General features: G+C 41.5%; 1 protein-coding gene across 1 annotated transcript in view; it reads right to left on the reverse strand.

The window, feature by feature from the left end:
* The window catches only part of LOC126457654 (coiled-coil domain-containing protein 40), a 392,411-nt gene that overhangs the window by 25,891 nt on the left and 342,486 nt on the right, over positions 1-24,034 (reverse strand). The window contains exon 10 of the mRNA XM_050094144.1: positions 13,360-13,568. Coding sequence (XP_049950101.1) covers positions 13,360-13,568 — 209 coding nt within the window. The remainder of the gene's footprint in view (positions 1-13,359; positions 13,569-24,034) is intronic.

Below are 24,034 nucleotides of genomic sequence, written 5' to 3' on the forward strand. Positions count from 1 at the left end.
AATTGTGGCACAAGTGGGAACAGGCTTGAAACTCTGGATTGGTATTCTTTGAGGACCCACCCATGGAAAACATAGCACATGACTTGGCCTATGAGTATGTCACTATGTGTGTTTGCATCATTTCATGCAGCCACAACTGGAAAACCTTTTCAAAGGTTGGCTGCATTGCACATCTACATGGAAACATAAGATTTTGTCAGAAAATAATAAGGATGACACTTCTTAACATGTCACAATATTTTAACAGCACCACCTGGCTTGAAACCAAGAGCTATTCACCATGTAATATACTTCTGGACAAAGCCTGGGTCTGGCCCCACAGTTTGGTGAGACAGAGTGTCTGCATCAAAGTGAAGTTAGTCATGAATAGATGAACATGGACCTTCTTAACGGCGAAGACAATCGCTAAAGCATCCTCTTCTATCTGCAACTCTTACTTTTGAGAAGGTGTCAGCACCTTTGACGCACAGGCGACTGGATGCTGACTACCATCATTGCTCCTCATTGCCAACACTGCACCACTGCCTTATGGATAGGTACCTGTAGCCAGAACCAATGAACATAAGCAGCATGCTGACTGGCAGACCGCAGCATACACTTCAACTGTGTGAAAAACAGTTGTCCAACTTTACTGAATGCCTTTCTTTCACATCTGGTTTAGTGGATGCATGATATGGGCCACCTGCGGGAGGAACTTTGAATTCACCTTTCCCAAAAAAAACTTGCAGCTTCTGTAAGTTTTTGGAGTAGTGGCGAGTCGGTAGATGTGATGCGATCGGTGGGCTGGATCTCTTCTTTTTTGAGCAAGTGCTTGAGGTATTCCACTTGGTCCTGGAAAAACTGTCATTTTTCTAAGTGGCATTTTAGCCTATCACCACATAACATAGTCAATAAGGTGGAAAGGCAGGTTGTCTTGAGGCATAGTGCCCATGACAGTTACATCATCAAAATATTTAGTGCAAATGAGTCCGAACATGGTTAACTGTCCCCAGATATCTCTGGAAGGATGCCAGAGTGGAAGATATCCCAAAAGTCAGAAGCTTGTACACTCCTGGAAATGGAAAAAAGAACACATTGACACCGGTGTGTCAGACCCACCATACTTGCTCCGGACACTGCGAGAGGGCTATACAAGCAATGATCACACGCACGGCACAGCGAACACACCAGGAACCGCGGTGTTGGCCGTCAAATGGCGCTAGCTGCGCAGCATTTGTGCACCGCCGCCGTCAGTGTCAGCCAGTTTGCCGTGGCATACGGAGCTCCATCGCAGTCTTTAACACTGGTAGCATGCCGCGACAGCGTGGACGTGAACCGTATGTGCAGTTGACGGACTTTGAGCGAGGGCGTATAGTGGGCATGCGGGAGGCCGGGTGGACGTACCGCCGAATTGCTCAACACGTGGGGCGTGCGGTCTCCACAGTACATCGATGTTGTCGTCAGTGGTCGGCGGAAGGTGCACGTGCCCGTCGACCTGGGACCGGACCGCAGCGACGCAAGGATGCACGCCAAGACCGTAGGATCCTACGCAGTGCTGTAGGCGACCGCACCGCCACTTCCCAGCAAATTAGGGACACTGTTGCTCCTGGGGTTTCGGCGAGGACCATTCGCAACCGTCTCCATGAAGCTGGGCTACGGTCCCGCACACCGTTAGGCCGTCTTCCGCTCACGCCCCAACATCGTGCAGCCCGCCTCCAGTGGTGTCGCGACAGGCGTGAATGGAGGGACGAATGGAGACGTGTCGTCTTCAGCGATGAGAGTCGCTTCTGCCTTGGTGCCAATGATGGTCGTATGCGTGTTTGGCGCCGTGCAGGTGAGCGCCACAATCAGGACTGCATACGACCGAGGCACACAGGGCCAACACCTGGCATCATAGTGTGGGGAGCGATCTCCTACACTGGCCGTACACCACTGGTGATCGTCGAGGGGACATTGAATAGTGCACGGTACATCCAAACCGTCATCGAACCCATCGTTCTACCATTCCTAGACCAGCAAGGGAACTTGCTGTTCCAACAGGACAATGCACGTCCGCATGTATCCCGTGCCACCCAACGTGCTCTAGAAGGTGTAAGTCAACTACCCTGGCCTGCAAGATCTCCGGATCTGTCCCCCATTGAGCATGTTTGGGACTGGATGAAGCGTCGTCTCACGCGGTCAGCACGTCCAGCACGAACGCTGGTCCAACTGAGGCGCCAGGTGGAAATGGCATGGCAAGCCGTTCCACAGGACTACATCCAGCATCTCCACGATCGTCTCCACGGGAGAATAGCAGCCTGCATTGCTGCGAAAGGTGGATATACACTGTACTAGTGCCGACATTGTGCATGCTCTGTTGCCTGTGTCTATGTGCCTGTGGTTCTGTCAGTGTGATCATGTGATGTATCTGACCCCAGCAATGTGTCAATAAAGTTTCCCCTTCCTGGGACAATGAATTCACGGTGTTCTTATTTCAATTTCCAGGAGTGTATTTATATAAACCAAAGAGAGTGTTGTTGAGAACCACAATGCTTTGCATCTGCTCATCAAGCAGGATCTGCAAATATGCATCGATAAGATCAGTTTTAGAAAAAGATTCTACTCCAACAAGCTTTGTGAGGAGATTTTTGGACATGGTATAGGGTACATTTCTACTTGTATGTGGATGTTGATTGTTGATTTACAGTGGTCCAATCAACCTAGGGTTGTTGAGCTGACTGAGCTCCTTGATGTGTATCCATAAGGGGAGACTGGAATGGGGTTATGCTCAGCAGAAACAGAGCACTGCATCTGGATGGGAGGAGGCCCAGAAATCGAGGGGGGAAAGCAGGGCAAATGTCATCAACTTTGTGGAAGGGAAAAGTGTCAGAGGTGACCTGCACCTCACTGTTGATCGAGACTCCAACAACAAGATGGCATCCACACTCAAGGTATATCTACTACTAGTAGTAGTAAGCATTAATACCTGCCAGTGGACAGTTTCTGCCAACATATAGTGTCTGGAACTCTTGCACTGACTGGCCCAGTCACATGTTATGTGTTATCATATACAGTAACTTCATACAGCTGAAGATGGGAGTTTAAAATCAACACCGATCATGGTTTGAATAAATAATTACTACAGCTGCAGCACATCTCTCTCTTTATTTATCTTCCTTTGGAAATATCTATGATGCTGCCAAGACCATTGCTGTGTTGGCTGTCATTATATTAGGGAAAATAAAAATCTAGTCTAATTCCCCCTTTTATGATGGAGTCTTACCTTACAATAAAATACTTTTTTCTATGAAACTGAATTATTATGCTCAGTCCAAGCACTACTTCAAGTTGAGGTGTTCTCAAAAAAAATCATATGCTGTTGATTCAAATATCAAAATACTGTTATTATAATAACTGTAATTTGAAGAAGAGATTGAGGGAACATATAATGATATAAAAGAAATTATTCAGATAGTTAATGAAGACAAAAATGTAATTGTGATGGGAGACTGGAATTTAATGTTAAGTAAAGGAAGAGAAGGAAAAATAGTAGGTGAATGTGGTCTGAGAGAAAGGAATGGAAAAGGAAGCCACATAATGGAATCCTTCACATAGTACAATTTAATCATCATTAAGATTTGGTTTTAAAATCATGAAAGAAGTCTGTGTACATGAAAGAGACTGGAATTTAATGTTAAGTAAAGGAAGAGAAGGAAAAATAGTAGGTGAATGTGGTCTGAGAGAAAGGAATGGAAAAGGAAGCCACATAATGGAATCCTTCACATAGTACAATTTAATCATCATTAAGATTTGGTTTTAAAATCATGAAAGAAGTCTGTGTACATGAAAGAGACTTGGCAACACAGGAAAAATCAGATTTTAAACAGCAAAACATATTCAGTGACAGATGTGGACTCTGACCAGAAATTACTGGTTATGAACTGCAGATTACAACCAAAGACTTGGCAGAAGGATAGCGAATTACAGATGCCAGAGTCTGTTGAGAGTTTCATAGGCAGCCTTACACAACAGCTAACTGAAACAGGGTACAGAAGATGAATGGGTAACATTTGGGGGTGAAATAATGCAGGCAGTGGGGTAAAACATAGGCAAAAACACAAAGGCCAGTAGAAATCCTTTGATAGTTCATAATATATTGAATCTAAGTGATGAAAGGAGGAAAAATAAAAAATGAAATAGGCAAAAGAGAATACAAGCATCTAAAAAACGAGGATGTGGAAAATGGCTGTGAAGGAATGGGCAGAGGACAAATGTAAGGATGTAATTGTTGTGATCTACAGACTGAAGAGGGTTTGATGCAGCTCTTCATGCAACTCTACCCTGTGTGAGCTTCTCCATCTTCAAATAACTACTGTAACATACATCCTCCTGAATTTGCTTGCTGCATTAATCTCTTGGACTTCCGCCAATGTTTTGGAATGTGTCCAATCAAATGGTCCCTTCTTCTAGTCAGGTTGTGCCACAAATTTCTTTTCTTCCCAATTCTGTTCAAAACCTCCTCATTAGACGTTTGCACTCCGTAAGGCAGACACAGGGTGGCTCCACGCGCTCTTATTTAAATCGCCGCCGCCTGGGCGGCAGTGCACTGCAGAGATTTGCGCGGATCTCTTTGTGGAAACAATGTGGCCGCTGGCCAACAATTGGGGTATACATTAAAACAAAATGTGTGCTTTCATTCATATATTTACGTAAGCTTTTACAGTACAAACCTTTCCATTGTGTGGTATTTCTTGAAACACTTTTCAGGGTGGAGAGCTGGGTTTCGCCGAGCATGTTTCGCAGTAATACACAGTTTCACACCTGCCACCTTTCTTTTTTCTGTCTGAGCACACTGCACAATTCTTATGCTTGTTCCCAAGAAGCTTGTTGATAATGTGCAACTTTCCATTCAAGCGTTCCTCGTCATCAGAAGTTGAACGACGTCCTCCTTTCTGTTCTCAAGTTCTTTCTTCAGCAACTAATCCTCTTATAACACTTTTACAGAATGCTTTGTGAGACGGTATTGTCAAGTTGTTTTTCTCACAGTGGTTCTTGTATAGTAAATAGCTGTTTACAGGTCCTACCTCCAACAGCCAGAAGTATAGTTTCCACCACCACTTGAGACTTTTCATTAGAAAACCGTAACTGGAAATAAAATGGTCAGATTGATCAACTCCGCCCATCTTTGAAGTATAATCAATAATCACGTTTGGTTTATTTATTTCTTCCCTTTCCTTTCTGTTTCTGCTTTCTATAAGTGACACTGAGTTATTGGTTTTTGTAGAAAGCATGAGAACTGTTTGTTTATGTTGTGACAGTGCCACGACATTCAAAAGTGCCGCTACGTTAGTACGCGAACACGGCGATAGAGGCGCTCCGCAGCTCGGCCGAGCGCGGGAGCGCCACCTGGTTATGAACGGCGCCGGCTGCAGGTCACGGCCCGGCAGTCGAATGACAGATACGGAGTTAGTAACATGTAACCCGCTAGTGTTTCTACTTTTGTATCTCCACGCACTTTATTAGAGATTAAAGGTTATAACACTTTTTGGCGACGAGGTCGGATATTTTTTTTCCTGCGTTGTGGACTTGTGTGTTCGTGTCGGGGCAGACATGGAACAGCTTATGCAAGCGCTTATTGAACAACAAACACAGCTGACGGCTGCTATTCAGGCGCTGTCGACGTCGCTTACTCATCGTCTGTCGTCCTCTTCTCCGCCTCCGTTCCCTCCTTATGACGAGGCCGCTGAAGACTGGGAGGATTATGAGAAGCGTTTGCGGCAACACTTCTTGGCTTTTGGCGTTGTCGACGCTCCTATATGTAAGTCGTTATTTCTATCTTGGATTTCCCCACGGATCTATCAGCTGCTATCTCAGTTAGCCCCTCTGCGGGAACCTGCCTCTCTGTCCTTCCAAGAAATGTGTGACTTATTGTCTAACTATTACCGAAAAAACACCCATGTCGTTGCCGCCCGCGTGGCTTTTTACCGGTGTCGTAAACAGCCCCATCGATCTTACCGGGCTTGGGCGGCGGAACTACACGGTCTGAGTCGGAAATGTCAGTTTGTCACGGACACTCATCATGAGTCTTACGCTGATTCAATGGTTCGGGACGCTATTTTACGGCTTGCTCCTGATAAAGAAGTTCGGCAACGTGCCTTACAATTGCCAAACCCGTCATTGTCGGAAGTTCTCAGCATCGCTCAATCGTTTGAAGTGTCTCACGCTGCTGGTGCGCAAATAGACGCGTGGTGTGATGTAGGCACTGTCCAGACCACTTTCGACGCAGACAATGTGCCTGTTTCACAGGGAAACGACGATGTGGCGGCGGTGCACTCGCGTCAACAACGTCGCGTTGGGCCGCCACGCTCGCAGCGAAAACAGCAACCACAGAAGCAGGTTCGTTCCGCCCTTCCTTCTTGTCCACGTTGTTTCGTACAGCATGACAGAGCCGCGTGTCCAAAACGTTGGGCCACGTGTAATTCCTGTAGGAAAAAAGGCCACATTGCTTCTGTGTGTCAGTCCCCTAAAGTTCCTGTCGACGAGGATGAGGCATCGGACATGGATGTTAACTGTGTGCTTTCTCAAACGAATAAGTTGTTTGTTACTGTTCGTGTTCTGGATAAAGACATTCGCATGCAAGTGGACACTGGCTCTGCAGTAACTCTCATTAATTCTCGCACGTATTTGGAGTTGGGCTCCCCTCCCTTGTCTCCCGTTACGCGAAATCTACGAACTTATAATAAGCAGAAAATTCCTATCGTTGGCCAGTTTGATGCTTCCACGGCCTACAAGTCTGTTGTTAGGCCCCTCACGTTTTATGTGGTGGATCATGCGGGCACTGGAAACCTGTTCGGTTATGATGCTTTCCAGTTGTTCGGGTTTTCCATTGATGATGATGTGCACCTCATATCTAAGGACATTCCGTATCCACAGCTGGATGGCTTGTGTTCTGAATTCTCGTCCGTGTTCTCTGCTGGTCTGGGTCGTGCCAAGGATTTTGAAGCCCACATTACTCTTAAACCTACGGCTCGCCCTAAGTTTTTCCGGGCACACCCTATTCCGATGGTGTTGCGTGCGCCTGTCAAAGCTGAGATAGACAGGTTAACGGCTTCGGGGATTCTCCTTCCTGTTACCTCCAGCGAATGGGCATCACCCATCGTGGTGGTTTCTAAACCAAACGGGAGTCTGTGATTGTGTGGTGATTTTAAAGCCACTGTCAACGCTCAAAGCCTCATTGACACTTATCCTCTTCCCCGTCCTGAGGAGTTATTTACCAAGCTCGCTGGGGGCCAGTTCTTTTCCAAACTTGACTTATCGGAGGCGTACCATCAGTTGCTGTTGGATGCATCTTCCAAGGAATTTCTCGTCATCAACACTCCTTGTGGGTTGTATCAGTACCAGCGGTTACCATTTGGCGTCGCTAGCGCGCCGGCCATTTTTCAGCGGTTTTTGGAACAGCTCACGGCTTCCGTTCCCGGCTGCATCAACTACCTGGATGACATTGTTGTCACGGGGGCCTCCACTGAGGAGCACCTTTGCAATTTGCGTTCACTGTTTTGGGCTCTGCATTCAGCAGGGTTGAAGTGCAATCTGGACAAGTCTCAGTTCTTCCAACCCTCCATTGTGTATCTTGGTTTCCACTTGTCCCGTGCGGGTATACGCCCTCTACGACAGCACGTTGCGGCCCTTACCGCTCTACCCCGGCCGTCTACGGTCAAAGAACTTCAGGCGTTTCTAGGCAAGGTTGCTTATTATCACAAATTCATTCCCTCCGTGGCGGTGATGGCTCATCCTCTGCACCAGCTGTTACGCAAAAACGTTCCTTTCTGTTGGTCCGCCGAGTGTGAGCAGGCTTTTGCCGCCTGAAGGCTCATTTGCAGTCGGCGCCTTGTCTTGCCACATTCCGTCCGGGTCAGCACTTGGTTCTGGCGACTGACACGTCACAGTATGGCCTAGGGGCTGTTCTCGCCCATCGGTATGAGGATGGGTCGGAACGACCCATCGCCTACGCTTCCAAGACCCTCAACGATGCCCAACGGCGTTACTCTCAAATAGAAAAGGAGGCGCTCGCTATCATTTATGCTCTGAAAAAGTTCAGCGTTTTTTTGTATGGTTCTAAGTTTCACCTCATCACCGACCACAAGCCGCTGGTCTCTCTGTTCAGCCCCTCGGCGTCGCTTCCGGATAAGGCAGCTCACCGCCTGCAACGTTGGGCCTTATACTTGTCTCGTTTTCACTATGAGATTCACTATCGCCCCATGGCCTAGGTTTTCGATCGCGATGAACTCCTCTGTTTCCACATTGATGAGGAAGAACGTCGTGCGGTCGAGGGTTTTCCACTTACAGGTTCGCAGGTCGCGTCGGCTACTGCGCGGGATCCGGTCCTGCGTCAGGTGATCGGTTTTGTTCAGCGGGGTTGGCCGGACAGGACCAAGGGCCGGGCGTCGGATCCCCTTCGCAACTACCATGCCTTGCGCCTTCGTCTGTCTGTTCGTGAGGGTGTTGTTCTTCTGGCCACGGATGGCGCATCTCCACGGGTTGTGGTGCCCGCCTCTCTTCGCAAAGCTGTTCTCAAACTATTGCATGAGGGCCATTGGGGGATTTCTCGGACTAAGTCCCTGGCCCGCAGGCACATTTATTGGCCCGGTATCGATTCGGACATCGCCCACATGGTCGCTGCGTGTGATCAGTGTGTTCAACAACTGGCTGCGCCTCGTACTCTGCCCTCTCCGTGGCCTGATCTGGCGCAGCCGTGGGAACGGGTGCACGCTGACTTTGCCGGCCCCTTCCTCGGCACTTATTGGCTACTGTTGATTGACGCCTTCTCGAAGTTTCCGTTTGTTGTTCGCTGTCCGTTGCCCACCACTGCGGCGACGACGCTGGCTTTGTCAAAAATCTTTGCGCTAGAAGGTCTTCCATCCACGATTGTCACGGACAATGGCCCTCAGTTCTCTTCGCAGGCCTTCCGTGATTTTTGTACTGGACAAGGGATTCATCATGTTACAGCACCGCCCTTCCATCCGCAATCGAATGGGGAGGTCGAGCGCCTTGTCCGCACTTTCAAAAGCCAAATGAAAAAATTCCTTAGTGATTTTTCCACAGATGACGCTCTGTTGCAATTTCTGAGTTCTTATCGCTTCACGCCTCTGGGTGATCGCAGCCCTGCTGAACTCTTGCATGGCCGCCAACCGCGCACCCTACTGCATCTGCTTCACCCTGTCAGGCCTTGTACTGTGTCCCCTAGTGTGGGAAAATACCCGGTGGGCGCCGACGTGTGGGCACGGGGGTATGGATCTCGCCCTAAATGGATTCCAGGGGTGGTCCAGGCTCTTCGCGGCTGCCGGCTTTGTGAAATACGTACGGACGATGGCATGGTTGTTCACCATTACGACCAGATGCGCCCACGAGTGGTGGCCACGCCGGTACCACCGCCCCTTTTTTCGTCTCCACCAGCCCGAGAAGCCAGTCCTGTCGCTGCTGCCGATCTTCCGGGCGTGTTGCTGCCGCCGCCGTCGCTACCGCTTCCGAGTACGCCGGAACCGGCCCCAGTCGCGACGCCGCCTTCTCCGGGACCCATCTCGCTGGAGCACACCCCCAGGTCTACGACACCTATGGATGCTGCTCCAGAGTTTTCACCCATCATCTCGTCCAGGAGGCACGTTCCACGCGCCAGCTTCCGTCCTGGACATTTTCGACCATACTCTCGTGTTTCTCCGCGGGATCTTCTCGGGACCTCCCAAGAGGCCATGGATGTCTCCACACTGTCTGTGTCTCCACGAAAGTGAGCGTTTTTTTTTCAAGGGGGGAAAAGTGTTGTGACAGTGCCACGACATTCAAAAGTGCCGCTACGTTAGTACGTGAACACGGCGATAGAGGCGCTCCACAGCTCGGCCGAGCGCGGGAGCGCCACCTGGTTATGAACGGCGCCGGCCGCAGGTCACGGCCCGGCAGTCGAATGACAGATACGGAGTTAGTAACATGTAACCCGCTAGTGTTTCTACTTTTGTATCTCCACGCACTTTATTAGTGATTAAAGGTTATAATACTTTAATTGATGAAATGATAAAATATAAAAATGAAGCATGCAAAAGGGCTTACAAACATCTAAAAAATGAGACTGACAGGATGTGCAAAGTGGCGAAGCAGGAATGGCTAGATAACAAATGAAAAAAATTTAGAAGCACAAGTTGCTAAGGGGAAGATAGATACTGCCTTAAGGAAATTTATAGATGTTTTTGGAGAAATGAGGAACAGCTATATGAATATCAAGACCTCAGATGGAAAACCAGTCTTAATGTAAGGATACAGAATCATATATTAACTAGGGGAAAGATAGATACTCCCCACAGATCAAGAGATGTTTGGAGAAAAGGAAAGCAGTTGGTTGAGTATAAAAAATTCAGCTGGAAAATCAGCACTAAGGAAAGAAGGGAAAACTGAAAGGTGGAATGAGTATACAACAGAAACGAACTTGAAGGCAGTATTACAGAAAGAGAAGCATATGTACATTAAACTGTGATAGCAGAGATGAGACTGCAAGAAGAATTCATTAGAGCACTGAAAGACCTAAGTTGAACCATGGCTTCTGGAGCAGATAACATTCCCTCAGAACTCCTGATATTGTTGGGAGAGCCAACCATTACAAAACTTTAAAAAGAATGTAAATTTCAATTCCAAAGAAGGCAGATGCTGTCACATGTGAATATTATCGAACTAGAAGTTTAAAAGTTTTGCTTACAAAATACTGATACAAATTATTCATAGAAAAATGGAAAAACAGGTAAAAGCCTCCACTTGAAAAGGCCAGTCTTGATTCTGGAGAATTAATGATAATATCACCTATTTTAGAAGATATGTTAAAGGAAGGTAAACCTATGTTTAAAGCATTTGTAGATTTACAGAAGCCTTTTGACTATGCTGCCTGGATTACTCTTTTTGAAATTCTGATGGTAGAAGGGATAAAATACAGGAACTGAAGGGTCATTTACAACTTATTCAGAAACCAGACCACAGTTATACAAGTTGAAGAACAGGAAATGGAAGCAGTGGTTGAGAAGGGAGTGAGACAGGATTGTAGCCTCTCCTGGTGTTATTCAATCCACACACTGTAGACCAAGGACAAATTTGGAGAGTGAATTAAAGTTCAGGGAGAAGAAATAAGAACTTTGAGGATGCTGTAATTCTCTTTGAGATGGAAAATGACTTGGAAGAGCAGTTAAATGGAATGGCTAGTGTCTTGAAAAGAGAGTACAAATAACAAAAGTAAAATGAGGGTAATGCAATGCAGTCAAATTAAAGTAGGTGAGGCTGAAGAAAATGAGACAGTAAAAATAATCTATGAGTTTTGTAGTCTATGAGTTTTGCTATTTGTCAGCAAAATAACTGATGATGGTCGAAGTGCAGGGGGTATAAAATGTAGACTGACAACAGTGCAGAAAGCATTTCTGAAAATAAATGTAAATGTAAGATGGTGATAATGCAGCACTTGAAATTTTGGGAGACCCAACAGTCTCGAATTCATCAGAAATTTTTCCATATTTTTAGCTTGGTGTGGTTGACAGTATAATCTGACACCTTTGAGAAATGTCAGAACCATTTGGTGTGGTTCCTCTTCAGTAACAATTGGCTGCCTCACTGAGCCGAGACAGAAAGTGATGTAAATGATGATAAATTGACAACTGATTGCTCTGATACAGTACTAGTGATAAATTTGCTGTCAACAATCTCATATATCTCTGCTATTCCTAAAGACAGTAATTCCAAATAAACTGCACCAAATTCTTGGTGACCATTTTTATTAATTATCTTATTTATGGACTTTTAAAATCAATGGTGTGCCTTTTATTTCATAACTAGTCTACAAAAAATTATGTATGTATATTTATCTTTTCCAAAACTTTGAGCCTTAACTGATTTAACAGAGCAGTACAATATTTGACTCTTAATTTAGTTTTGTTTTTACAGAAAAGTAATACAGAATTTTAATTTTGTTATACTTTAATCTCCCCTGTTGTGTTTAATAAATAACAATTACTTGTATTAAAAGTATAGATTTTGCTTACATCCCTTTTTTTTAAACCAGGTTTTTAAAAAAGACTTTATAATATGGCATACAGAATAATCCACCATTGACAAATTCCTGAGCATGCCAGGTTATCAAGGTCTTACTGTATTTGTCTGGAGTGTAGCTTTATCTGGAAGTAAGTGGTTTATACGAGATGAGAATAGAAGCTTCTGAAATGCAGAGCCACCACAGAGGGCTGAAAATGAGATGGTTAGGTCAAGTCACTAATGAGGAGGTACTGAATTGAATTGGGGAAAAAGATATTTATGGCATATCTTGACTAAAAGAAGGAATCAGTTGGTAGGACACATCCTAATGCACAAAGATATTGCTAGTTTGGTAATGGAGGGAAGTGCGGGGGGTAAAAGTTGTAGAGGGAGACCAAGGGATGAATACTGTAAGTGGTATAAATTAAATGGGTGTGGGTTACAGTAGCTATTAGGAGACGAAGAGGCTTGCACATGATAGTGTAGTATTGGGAGCTGAAGTCCACAACAACAACATTAATGTAATTATCAACAAGCTCATTTCATTTTAAGATTGGATTGGCAGTAAAAATTCTGTTAGTATAAATATGAATTCATAAAAAAATCTGCCTATTGAGATATCATAAGTAGTGTCACAGGTTATTGGAACCTACATATTTGATTTTCTCCTCTTACTTTCTTAGTCATTTCAACAAAAAATTTCAACTGCAATTACTAATGGTTACTGCACAACACATCTAATACATAGAAAATTTGACTTATCAAACATTACAAAAGTAATAAGCAAAAAATTATTAAAACATCCAAGGTTTAAAAAATATAATAAAGGATGGTCTTTGCTGGAATATAAATACTTTAAGGGGTACAAGTAACCAACTCGACATGCACCTGAGGTACTGAGTTGGTGATAGGCACATAAACAAAACTTACACTATTGTTGGCTTTAATATCAATTCTTCTTCAGAGCTATAAAATCACACACACACACACACACAAACTTGTACCAGTATACATTGCCCTGATGTATATAAAATCTGTAATTAGAACTTATTACTATACAAGGCATCACTTTTGCAGTATGTTATGTTCCACCAACTGCTGATGGAAAAAATCCGTTAATGTTTTTAATTTTTTTCAGGTCAAATATGCAAAAAATATGTTACAAACAGGAAGATGATTCAAATCAGCAATGAGCAAATTTGCAGCTCAGTACCTTACTGATTAGGCTACATGTCTCAGCCACTGGTATGGTCTTATTGTACAGTAAACTACAACTATGTATGTCAATAACACAATATGATGTTATAAACTTTCTCTATAAGGAATCAATGTTATTTTCCTAATTCTGACCTTAAGGCTGTTGAGGTAGTCTGTCTGTGTTATAATATTGTGCTTGTCAAGAGCTTCTTTGTATTCTTTATGTTCGCACAATTTCTCATTCAGCTTGTCTAACTTATTTAGAAGGTCTCTGATACAATGACAAATATCTCTTTCTTTTTTGTTGTAATCATCCATTTCCTCTTCTATAGTCATGTTCTTCTGATCTAAAATTGACACCTCTGAAAAGATATCATTTTGATTAGGAAGATGAATTAAAAAAATGAAAAATAAAGAAAGAAATATCTTACTATCAAGAAAGTTATCACTGTCTACAGGAGTGGCCAAGTTGGGAATAAGATCCTAAAACGTGCAGAAAAAACTTAAGTCAGCTCACTCTTTTTACTGGCTTATCTTCCCCACAAAAACTAATTTCATTCATTCATTCATCCACTCACAAACGCCATTCATGATTCCCATGGTGTTAGCAACTAGGAATGAGTTACCCTTCACCCTCCTTTCATTATGGAGGATGAGGGGGAAGGGTGAGGAATGAGGTTCACAAATCAAGCTCAAATTATGCCCCAGCAAACAGACAGATGTAGCAATCCAGTACAAACAAAGCCAGAACCGGTAGCAGATAATGTCTGACAAGTGTTTGTGCGACGTGAAATTTCAGAGCTATTCCAACACACATGTTTGGTCCCCATGCAGCTGAAAATGCTGGATAGTTCTAGGTTCTAAAATATTCCAATACCATTGTAACTCCAATTCATGCTGTTTTTCTTGTACTATAAGCCAATGTAAAAGAAACTGCTACAAATGTGAATATAGAAGATTCATATGTGTTTGAATGTTACCTGCCAGAAATTGAAATGATATGTACAAATCTCATTCAAACTGTACAATTAATTACATAGTAAGTATTAGGTAAATATTATACAGTGGTAACATGAGTATATTTGCTGATTAATAAACACAGTTTTTTCAATGGTTTTGATGTTCATTTAATAAGAAATTATGCTTTATTTCCTTCACCTCACCCCTTTCCTGAAATTAATAAACATGGCCCCTCCTCCAAATAGGTCATGCACTGTGAACGCTATAAGTAAATCATATTACGTAGGACTGCCTTCAGATGTGTGGACCATGTCATATTACACAATATTGCTTAGAAGCACACAGAGAATAGGGAACATGGAATATACCACTGCAGCTCAGTGAGTTTATATTGCATATATAGTAGTCTTGATATTTTGTCTTAAAAGAGTATAAAAATTATATTTATCTGCAACAACAAACAACAGCAAGTTTTTATAATATAGGACATTTCAAAAACGACTTTACAACTTTGAAAATTCATATAAATTAATTCATAGTACCTACAGAGGTGTTGTAGTCTCAATTTGTAGGAAATACATCAAGTTTTGTCGTGTGTAGTTCGGTAGAGCCGATTCACACTGTAATGACTGCTACCAGCAGTTGCATTAAAGAAGGCTGCCTTCACTTGACCCAAGCGTGCTAGCTGTGTGTTTAGGTTTGAAGAATCGAAGTCGGTGACAACAGATGTAACGCGCAGTAAGCCGTCTGGACCATGTATATTCTCAAATTTATGATCTTATCCTTCTTTCAATTTCATTTGAAATGTTTTAATCTACGACTGTATGGTAATATATATCGTGCTAATACAATTATAAAATTTTCTCTGACACCTATAAAATTAATTTACCTAAAAAAAATTCACACTGGAAAAATCCATTTAAAATCTGATACTTAATACTAACCTCATTCAACAAACTAAAAATGCCTAATTAAAAAGATAAATATAAAAAATAATTATTTTATAAAAATCCTGCAAAATTAAACCCCCATGATTAAAAAACAAATTTCATAAAATTACTGTACTACAAAAAGATAAAATTTTGTTTATCTGAATATATATTTTATCATAATTGTTCTATTATGCTGTTGAGTGAATTTCATTTTCTGTAAATTATTTTCAATTTAATGTTCTATGTTTCAATCTCAGTATATCTTTACTGGTGTTAACTGTGTGCAAGTAGTGTTTTCTGGCGGGAAGGAAGGAAGGAAGGAGGGATGTAAAGTTTTTCTGTTGTGCTCAGTTACTGGACAAATTGTAAATTCGAGTTGCGTACAAATGGAATGTATTTCACTGAGTGAACATTGTAATTGATGGCAGCAAAGCATCTAGGACTATTAAATATGAAAATTACATACGAATCAGTTTGACATCTATGTTATTCATGAAACACATCAACCTATTAAGTTTCCAGACCTACAAGAGAATATGGGTTCCAGACAGAAGAAATTCAAGCAACGAATCAAAGGAGATCCCGTAAATAAAAAATAATAAAAAAGTAATTTTTTTAAATTGCCACTAGACCCAGCCAATATTTTTTACTCCACGAACATTTATTACAATTAATAGTCATCCAACTGTGCGTAACAAAGGAGGTTGTTAAACAGTTCAGCATAATTTCTGTACCAAGTATGCTAAAGATCCTCCTAGTAGGCCTACAATTTATGAGCGGCACAAATGTTTTGTAGAAACAGGTTTCTCAGTAAGACATGGGAAATCAGCAGGTTGTCCAAGCACATCTGATTACATCGTTGAGCGAGTGAGACAACATTTTGTCAACAGCCCTATGATATCAACCCAGCATGTATCTCATGAACTGCAAATCCCACATATGACTGTTTGGTGTTTTCTGTGCATTAAACAAGAACAAAGTGTACGACCCCTTTCTTTACTATGAGAGAACCATTGACGGACTAGTGTACCTGGATATGTTATGACAATTTTTGATACCCCAGATCGATGAGGATGACCAAGAACAAAATGTTTACTTCATGCAAGATGGTGCACCATCCCACTACCTGGCTGATGTTCGGCATTTTCTCAGTGACAGCTTTACAGGTCAATGGATTGGTTATGATGTGCCAATAGCATGGCCCCCGTGTTCCCTAGACCTGACACCGATCGATCTTTTTTGGGAATTCATCAAAGATGTCACGTTTGTACGGGGTTGAATAAAAAGTAATACCTCCACCTTCGTTAACTGGGTTTGGATGGGAATATTTTAATAAATCAAACACAGAAATAATCCTTATAATGTGACCTTTAATTACCTATATTCACTTTTCCACATAATCACCAGCCAATTGGATACATTTCTGCCAATGATGAACAAGTTTTCTGAAGCCATCATGGAAGAAGTCAACACACTGTTTCTGCAACCACAGTCTCACAGTTGTAATGGTGTACCCATGTTTCATTTGCTGTCACAACTGAATGGAAAAAGGTTTCACCTTCATTCTTCTAACTCGATAGGAGTTCCTGGCAAATTTCAAATCTGTCAGCTTTCATTTCAGGAATCAGCATCCAGGGTACCTACCCATTGTGCACAGATCTTCGGATAGCCAAGCAAAGAAATAATATGACCCACACATTCTTGTGAAATGCTGATTGTGCTTGCAATTTCTCTCTGAGTGATACGACGATTGTCCTCAATCAATCTGTCAACATTTTGCTTGTGAAACTCAGTGGTTGCTTTCACAGGCCGTTCAACTCTTTGTCACGCAGGTCAGATGTTCCCACCTCAACATCTTTAAACTCACTCACCCAACGATGCACAGTACTCAAATCAACACAATCACCATAAACTGCTTACATCCTTGGATGAATCTCCTTTGCGGTGATACCTTCTGCTGTCAAGAATTCAATGACTGCACATTGCTTAAATCGCATTGACTGACCGTCTGCGTAGGGTTCCATACTTTACACTGTAAGAACACAACCATTCAATGCTAAGGCTTCCCGCCAGCTGGAGCTGTAGAGAAGAAGCTATGGAACAAGCCACTACTGCCGCACACCAATGCTGCCAACTGTTGAAGAGTTACGAATGTGGAGGCATTACTATTCAGTCAACCCTTATATCTCGTGTGTCGGTTTCTCTACCTGAACTTAGAGCAAATATTTATCCCACCACTGAGCAAGTTACTCCTACAATGCTACAGCAAGTTTGGAAAGAAACTGACTTCTGATGGGAGGTGTGCAGGATAACCAGTGGAAGCCACACACAACATCTTTAGTTTAAGGTAAAGGTTTCCCAACAAAATAACACTAAACCCAGCTCTATACCTTCTTTTAATAATTTATATGAATTTTCAAAGTTGTTAAGTCCTTTTTGAAACACCCTATATAGCTTACTGTCCTCACTATTTCACACACAGCCGCCTTTGTTTATGGATTGTGCCTTATTATTATTGCTGATCTACCCAGAAGGATAATTAAGGTAATTATTTCTAGATTACTTTATATATGCATATTCATGTCCAGAGAAAAGCTCCACCTCTTACATTACCCAGCCACTGTTTTATCTACTATTTCATACAAACTTTCGTTTAATTTTACTGATTTTAGAGACCACTATCAGCTGCCTATACTGGAAAAATGGAAACTTGTTGAATACAAATAATAGTATTAACTTGCATTTACATCTCTGAATCCAAGTGTCCTGCTAAATAATAGGAGTGCCTAATGGTCACTTCCTTATTTTTTTTAATTTTGGATTTCCAGTTTTCTGCTTGACATCAACTGGCAACTTTTTTGACTGCAAAATAAGCAGAACTTAGCTTTTTGATTAACTTTTCCACATGTTGGTGCCATCTCAGCTTATCGTCTACCTGGATGTTTAGGAACTTCACACATGGTATATCATCCAGTGCAAATGCACTAATCTCTACATGTGAAAGCCATTTTTAGTTTTATGGAATTGAATAATATGAATTTTTGTAAGATTAAAAATTAAAAGTGTTTGCTGTGAATCAGTTCTAAACTTGTTCCACTATTCTCAAAATAGGGTTTAGCAAGAATGTGTTTGCACCTTTTATCAATACATGACTGTAAGACAAGGAGACTACTGCTGTGAATTTTAAAATTTTCCCAGCAAACTGAATGTTCAAACAATTTTCAGGATTGCAGCCAGTCGTTGTTCCTTTCATCACACATTATTGTGACTGGGCACCTGCCAGTCATCTTTAGGTGAGCCATCAACCACTGATGAAGGCTTGCTCTATTCCACTATATATAGCATGCTGCAAATATTCCACACATGCCTCAAAATGCAAGTTGACAGATGGGCCACACTTCCTGATGACAGTGCCTTCACTGGTGGAACCATGGAACTCAGTTGTTCTCTGCATTACCACTCCTGCGGCCATTGGCACACACTGTTGTCTTTGATTAGAGTAAATCATGGAGACGATAGGGTTCCACACACTACCCAACTGGTAGCCACTATCACGGTTCATCAGATTTCCTGCCAGGCATATTTCCACGGACTCCTTAAAAACGGATCCTCAAAAAGAAGTTAATGTTGTCAGAATCATAGCTTTATCATAGTCAACTGAACTGCAATAGTGGACTTACTTGGTTGCAAAAGGCAATTGCAATGTTGATATTCAGTGCAGCATTCTTTCACAACGAGAGTTGTCTGACCTTTGTAAGTCATACCACACTGACAAGGCATTTTTTAATTCTGGCCTTCCGCAATAGCAAATCACCCTTCACTGATCCCAAACGGTTTTCAATCTTAAATGGTGGATGGAAAATCACTTTCATGTGAAATTTACAGAGGATTCTTGCTATTCTAAATGAAATGTTACCCACAAAAGGAAGAAAAGCTAAAAATTTTGCTGGTGTGTTCTCCTATTTGTTCACTTCCTGATTCTTGGTTTCAACTGACAGTGCCCAGTTAATCTGCTGGGTGGAATATCCATTTTTTTCTGAACACTGTCTTTATGTGGGCATCAAGTTGCCATCACCTGTTGCAATCCTCCATGTGAATTTTCCATTGATGGAAACAGTGCTGGAAGTCATCCTCCATCAGCTCCTTGATGATGCACGACACTTTTTCTTTCACTGCTTCTACAGACTGAAATCTTGTCCCTTTTAATGCAGACTTGACCTTGGGGAACAGATAAAAGTCACATGGTGCTAGGTCAGGTGAACAAGGTGAATGATCTAACAGTGGGATGCCATACTTCACTAGAAACCCCTTACCAGACAATACCATATGAGCCGGTGTATTGTCTTCATGCAGAACCCATGACTTGTTCTTCCACAATCCAGCTCATTTTTTTTTTCTTATTTTCTTATGGAGTTGAGCAAGAACCTCAAGGTAGTAATGCTGATTAATAGGAACCCAGTTAAGATGCAGAATCCCATGAATATAGAAAAAAAAAAACTATCACTCATCGGTTTAAATACTGATTTGTTCATCTGAATTTTCTTTTCTGGATCATAAGTGAAAAACCACAATTTGTCACATATTGCCACTCTTTCCAAGAAATTAGGATCATTTTCAGTGGCATTCAACGTGGCAATACAAACATTTTCATGAGCTTTTCTTTGTTCAACCAAGAGAATTTTCAGCACCAGTTTCACAAACACTTTTCTCATGTTAAATTGGTTATGTAAAATTTTCCTTACACATTCTTTGTCAATTCCTACACTTTCAACAATCAATCAAATACTCAACCAATGATCAGATCAAATCATATTACCCACTTTTTTGATATTTTCATCCATTTTTTATGCTGAAGGGCATCCCAGGTGTGGGTCATCTTCAATGTCTTTTTGGCTATCTTGAAAGTGCTTGAACCATTCAAAACCTTGCGTACATGATAAACAGTCTTTGCCATATATTTCTTTTACCGAAAGATAGGTTAAAGTAGCAGTTTTTCCAAGTTTCATGTGAATCTAACGAACATTGATACAGGAAGTGTGAGCAAAAAGTAACAGGAAGTTTTGTTTTTCTGAAAGAATCTATATTAATCCATCACCAACTTTCTTCCCTTCAAAGTAATACCTCTCAGATATATTATGCTTATGCCAGTGCTTTTTCCAATTGAACTCACTTTTCGCTATGGTGTTCAGCTCCTTCAGTGATTCTGTTTCTACCTCACCAATGGTGGCAAAATGATGTCATTTAATGATTCTCTTCAGCCTCGAGAATATAAAGAAGTTGCAGGGGTGCATGTCCGGTGAATGCGGTAGAAAGAAAGACTCTTTATTAATCCATCATCAACTTTCTTCCCTTCGAGGTAATCCCCCTCAGATATAATATGCTTATGCCAGTCCTTTTCCAATTGAACTCACTTTTTGCTATGGTGTTCAGCTCCTTCAGTGATTCTGTTTCTACCTCACCAATGGTGGCAAAATGATGTCATTTAATGGTTCTCTTCAGCCTTGAGAATATAAAGAAGTTGCAGGGGCGCATGTCCGGTGACTGCGGTAGAAAGAAAGAATCTTTATTAATCCATCATCAACTTTCTTCCCTTCGAAGTAATCCCCCTCAGATATAATATGCTTATGCCAGTGCTTTTTCCAATTGAACTCACTTTTCGTTATGGTGTTCAGCTCCTTCAGTGATTATGTTTCTACCTCACAAATGGTTATTATTTAACGGTTCTCTTCAGCCTCAAGAATATAAAGAAGTTGTCTGGTGACTGCGGTAGCTGAGAGAACATAATGGTTTTGAGTTTTACCCAAAAATCATGAACAAGCATTGAGGTATGAGTGGAAGCATTATCATCATGCAATTTCCACAAGTGGTTTTGCCACAGTTCTGGTCATTTTCTTTGGATTGCTTCACACAAATGGTGCATAACTTCAAGATAGTATTCCTTATTGCCCATACAACCATAATGCAGGAACTCATGATGTACAAACCCATAGTAATTGAAGAAAATAGTGTGATCAAACTTGTCCTATTTTTTTCAGTCTTGGCTCGTCAGGCAGTTTCCAATGGGGCATTTGGGTATCAGTTTCGATGTCACATCCATGTAAACGTGTTTTTCACCTTTTATAATCTTCCTTAGAAGTTCCAGATTGGTATCACCATTCAGCAATTTCTGGTCATAATATACATGACATTATTTTTGACTGAAGTTCAACAATTTCAGAACAAACTTTGCTGCTACACATTTCACACCAAAAACATTCAAAAAATTGCTTGGTATGAGTCAAAGGGTACACCAACACCATCAGCAACCTCTCAGATGGTGATTTGGTTATTTTCCAGAACCATTTTCTTTGCCTCTTCCACATTGTCACCGGTAATTTGTGCTAGGGTGCCCAGGGAGGTCGTCGTCTTCAACATCTTTTTGACTCTCTTTGAAATGTTTATATGACTCATAAACTCTTGTCTTACTGATAGCAGACTCACGAAATGCCACAGTTAGCATCAAATACAGAGCTGTACTTTATGCCATTTTCAAACAAAATTTAATGCAAATTCTTTTAACCATCTTTTTCAAAAGTAAAAATTCTCCAAGCATACAAAAACGTGTTTTACCTTTTTGATTGTCAACAATAGACTAAAATATTCAAAACAGATGAAAATGAAAATATACATAAGGAACATATGTACCAACAAGATAAAAAATTTGAAAATCACATATACAAAGCCACAAATTACCGTATTTACTCGAATCCAAGCCGCACTTTTTTTTCCGGTTTTTGTAATCCAAAAAACCGCCTGCGGCTTAAAATCGAGTGCAAAGTAAGCGGAAGTTCTGAAATATGTTGGTAGGTGCCGCCACAGCTAACTTCTGCCGTCGAATATATGTAGTGCTACACAGGCATGCTTTGCAGGCACAAAGATAAATTCTGGCGCCAAATTCACTGCGTCAGTAAATAAATTTAAAAAAAGGTGGAAGACGAGCTTTTTTCTCCGCCCCGAATTTCGACCACTGCATTTTCATACATTATCCAACGAAGTAAATACAAATTCTGTATTGTTCATCTTTGAATGTAGCAGCTTTTCAATGTACTACGAAAATCCGACTGGCAAGACTGTTTGCAATGTTTCTGAACCGAATTTTTTCCTACCTGTGAGAAGAGATGGTTGCTAATGGGAACTTTTATGAATTGTGAATCACATGCAGTATTCTCTTCACCATTAGAATAATACCAATATAAACATTTTGCCATGTATTCTTTCATGTTTGCTGCTATCTCATTTAAATCCTGTCTGCCTAATAAACTACGAAACTAGAGTGAGACAACAGCAAACGCGGAAGAATACACATATCATGTCATGTTTATATTCATATTATTCTTATGCCTAATAGTGATACAGTCAGAAATGAAATTGAGTAGATTTTTAAATCTAAGATGACTCTAATTTCTGTGCAGAAAGTAATGTACTAAAGAGGCGTCTGCAAAGATTTTCAAACAGAGAAAAATTTTCGTTAAATTCTTGTTCAGAACATCTTCTATCATACGCAGTTTATTATTTGGTACTTGTTGATCATTACCAAAGAAAGCAGCAGTGTAAATAACAACAAATAGCAGTCTCTTGCCATTATTTCGCTAATGAGACGATTCCTCCTTTTTTTTTTTTTTTTTTTTTTTTTTTTTTTTTTTTTTTTTTTTTTTTTTTAAAAAAAATTGTAAGCGGCGGCAGCGAACACCAAAGCAAGCCATGCCGTGAGTGGCGACAGGTCGCGAACACACATTACCAGAATGCGACAAACAATGCATGACACAGTACAGTAAACCAGACGAAGCACGTGAAAAACGAAGGGTACCCGTATAAATACGGACGGAGCGCCTGACGCATAGCAATGGCTACTTGGTAAAGCTTAACTGCTAAGCTTACGACTCGAACCAAACTACTGTAGCTTTATCGTCATTCATTCGACCTAAATTGTGTCTCATATCACAATGGACTAACTTTGTTTCGATTTGGAGGTGCGGCCTAAAACTTTTCTTTCCCCTTGAATTTCGAGTCTCAAATTTCAGGTGCGGCTTAGATTCGGGAAAAATTTTTTTCCTTGATTTCGAGTCTCATTTTTCAGGTGCGGCTTAGATTCGAGTGCGGCTTAGATTCGGGTAGGTACGGTAAAGAAATTCCTTTACTTATTGATCACACCTCATACTACAATTTAAAATGGTACAAAGTCAAAATTCAGGTTTATGACTCTCTTCCATTTCTTTTAGTAGGAACTGCAATAAAGATCCTGATATGGCCATGTTCACACAACTGTGCCATCACAGGGAAGGTTGTTTCCATTCCTGTAATATACCAGCACATTTCCTACTAAAGGCCAAAAATGAAGTTGTAACGACAACTGTACATATAATAATTTTTTTTCTTTATGAATTTAGATAAATTAATCTAAGCAATGTTTTGAACTTTTTTTTCGGTTCGTATCGTTATGTTAAAGAGACTGTGAGCAACTTTTGAAATGAAAATTATTATTTATGTTAGATTTCGAATAATGTGGTAATCAAAGGAAAGTGTATTTAATGTTAAAACTATTGTAAGATGTGAAAATTGTAATTTATACACTTGGTCCATACGTAGGTAATGCATTAGGATATGTGTAATAGAAAACCTGTGGTGAATACCCTACCTGTAGGGGAGCGGGAAAAGGTGGAGGCAGGCGAGGCGGGAAAACGCACACTGGCGCGGTTCGGCACAACGGGCACAGTGTGACAGTCGGAGGCGAGCAACAGTCGGAAGTACACGTACTGTACCAAGGAGGCTACCCAGGAAAAGTGGATTCCATTGAGCCTCGGATGAACCGATTCCGACGACTACTTGGCATGGCTATATTCTGAGGCACAAAATTGGAAAGATTACGACGCTAAGAAGATGGAAAGTGCCGTTGTTGT

The sequence above is a fragment of the Schistocerca serialis genome, chromosome 2 (assembly GCF_023864345.2).
Source record: "Schistocerca serialis cubense isolate TAMUIC-IGC-003099 chromosome 2, iqSchSeri2.2, whole genome shotgun sequence".
NCBI classification, from domain to species: domain Eukaryota; kingdom Metazoa; phylum Arthropoda; class Insecta; order Orthoptera; family Acrididae; genus Schistocerca; species Schistocerca serialis.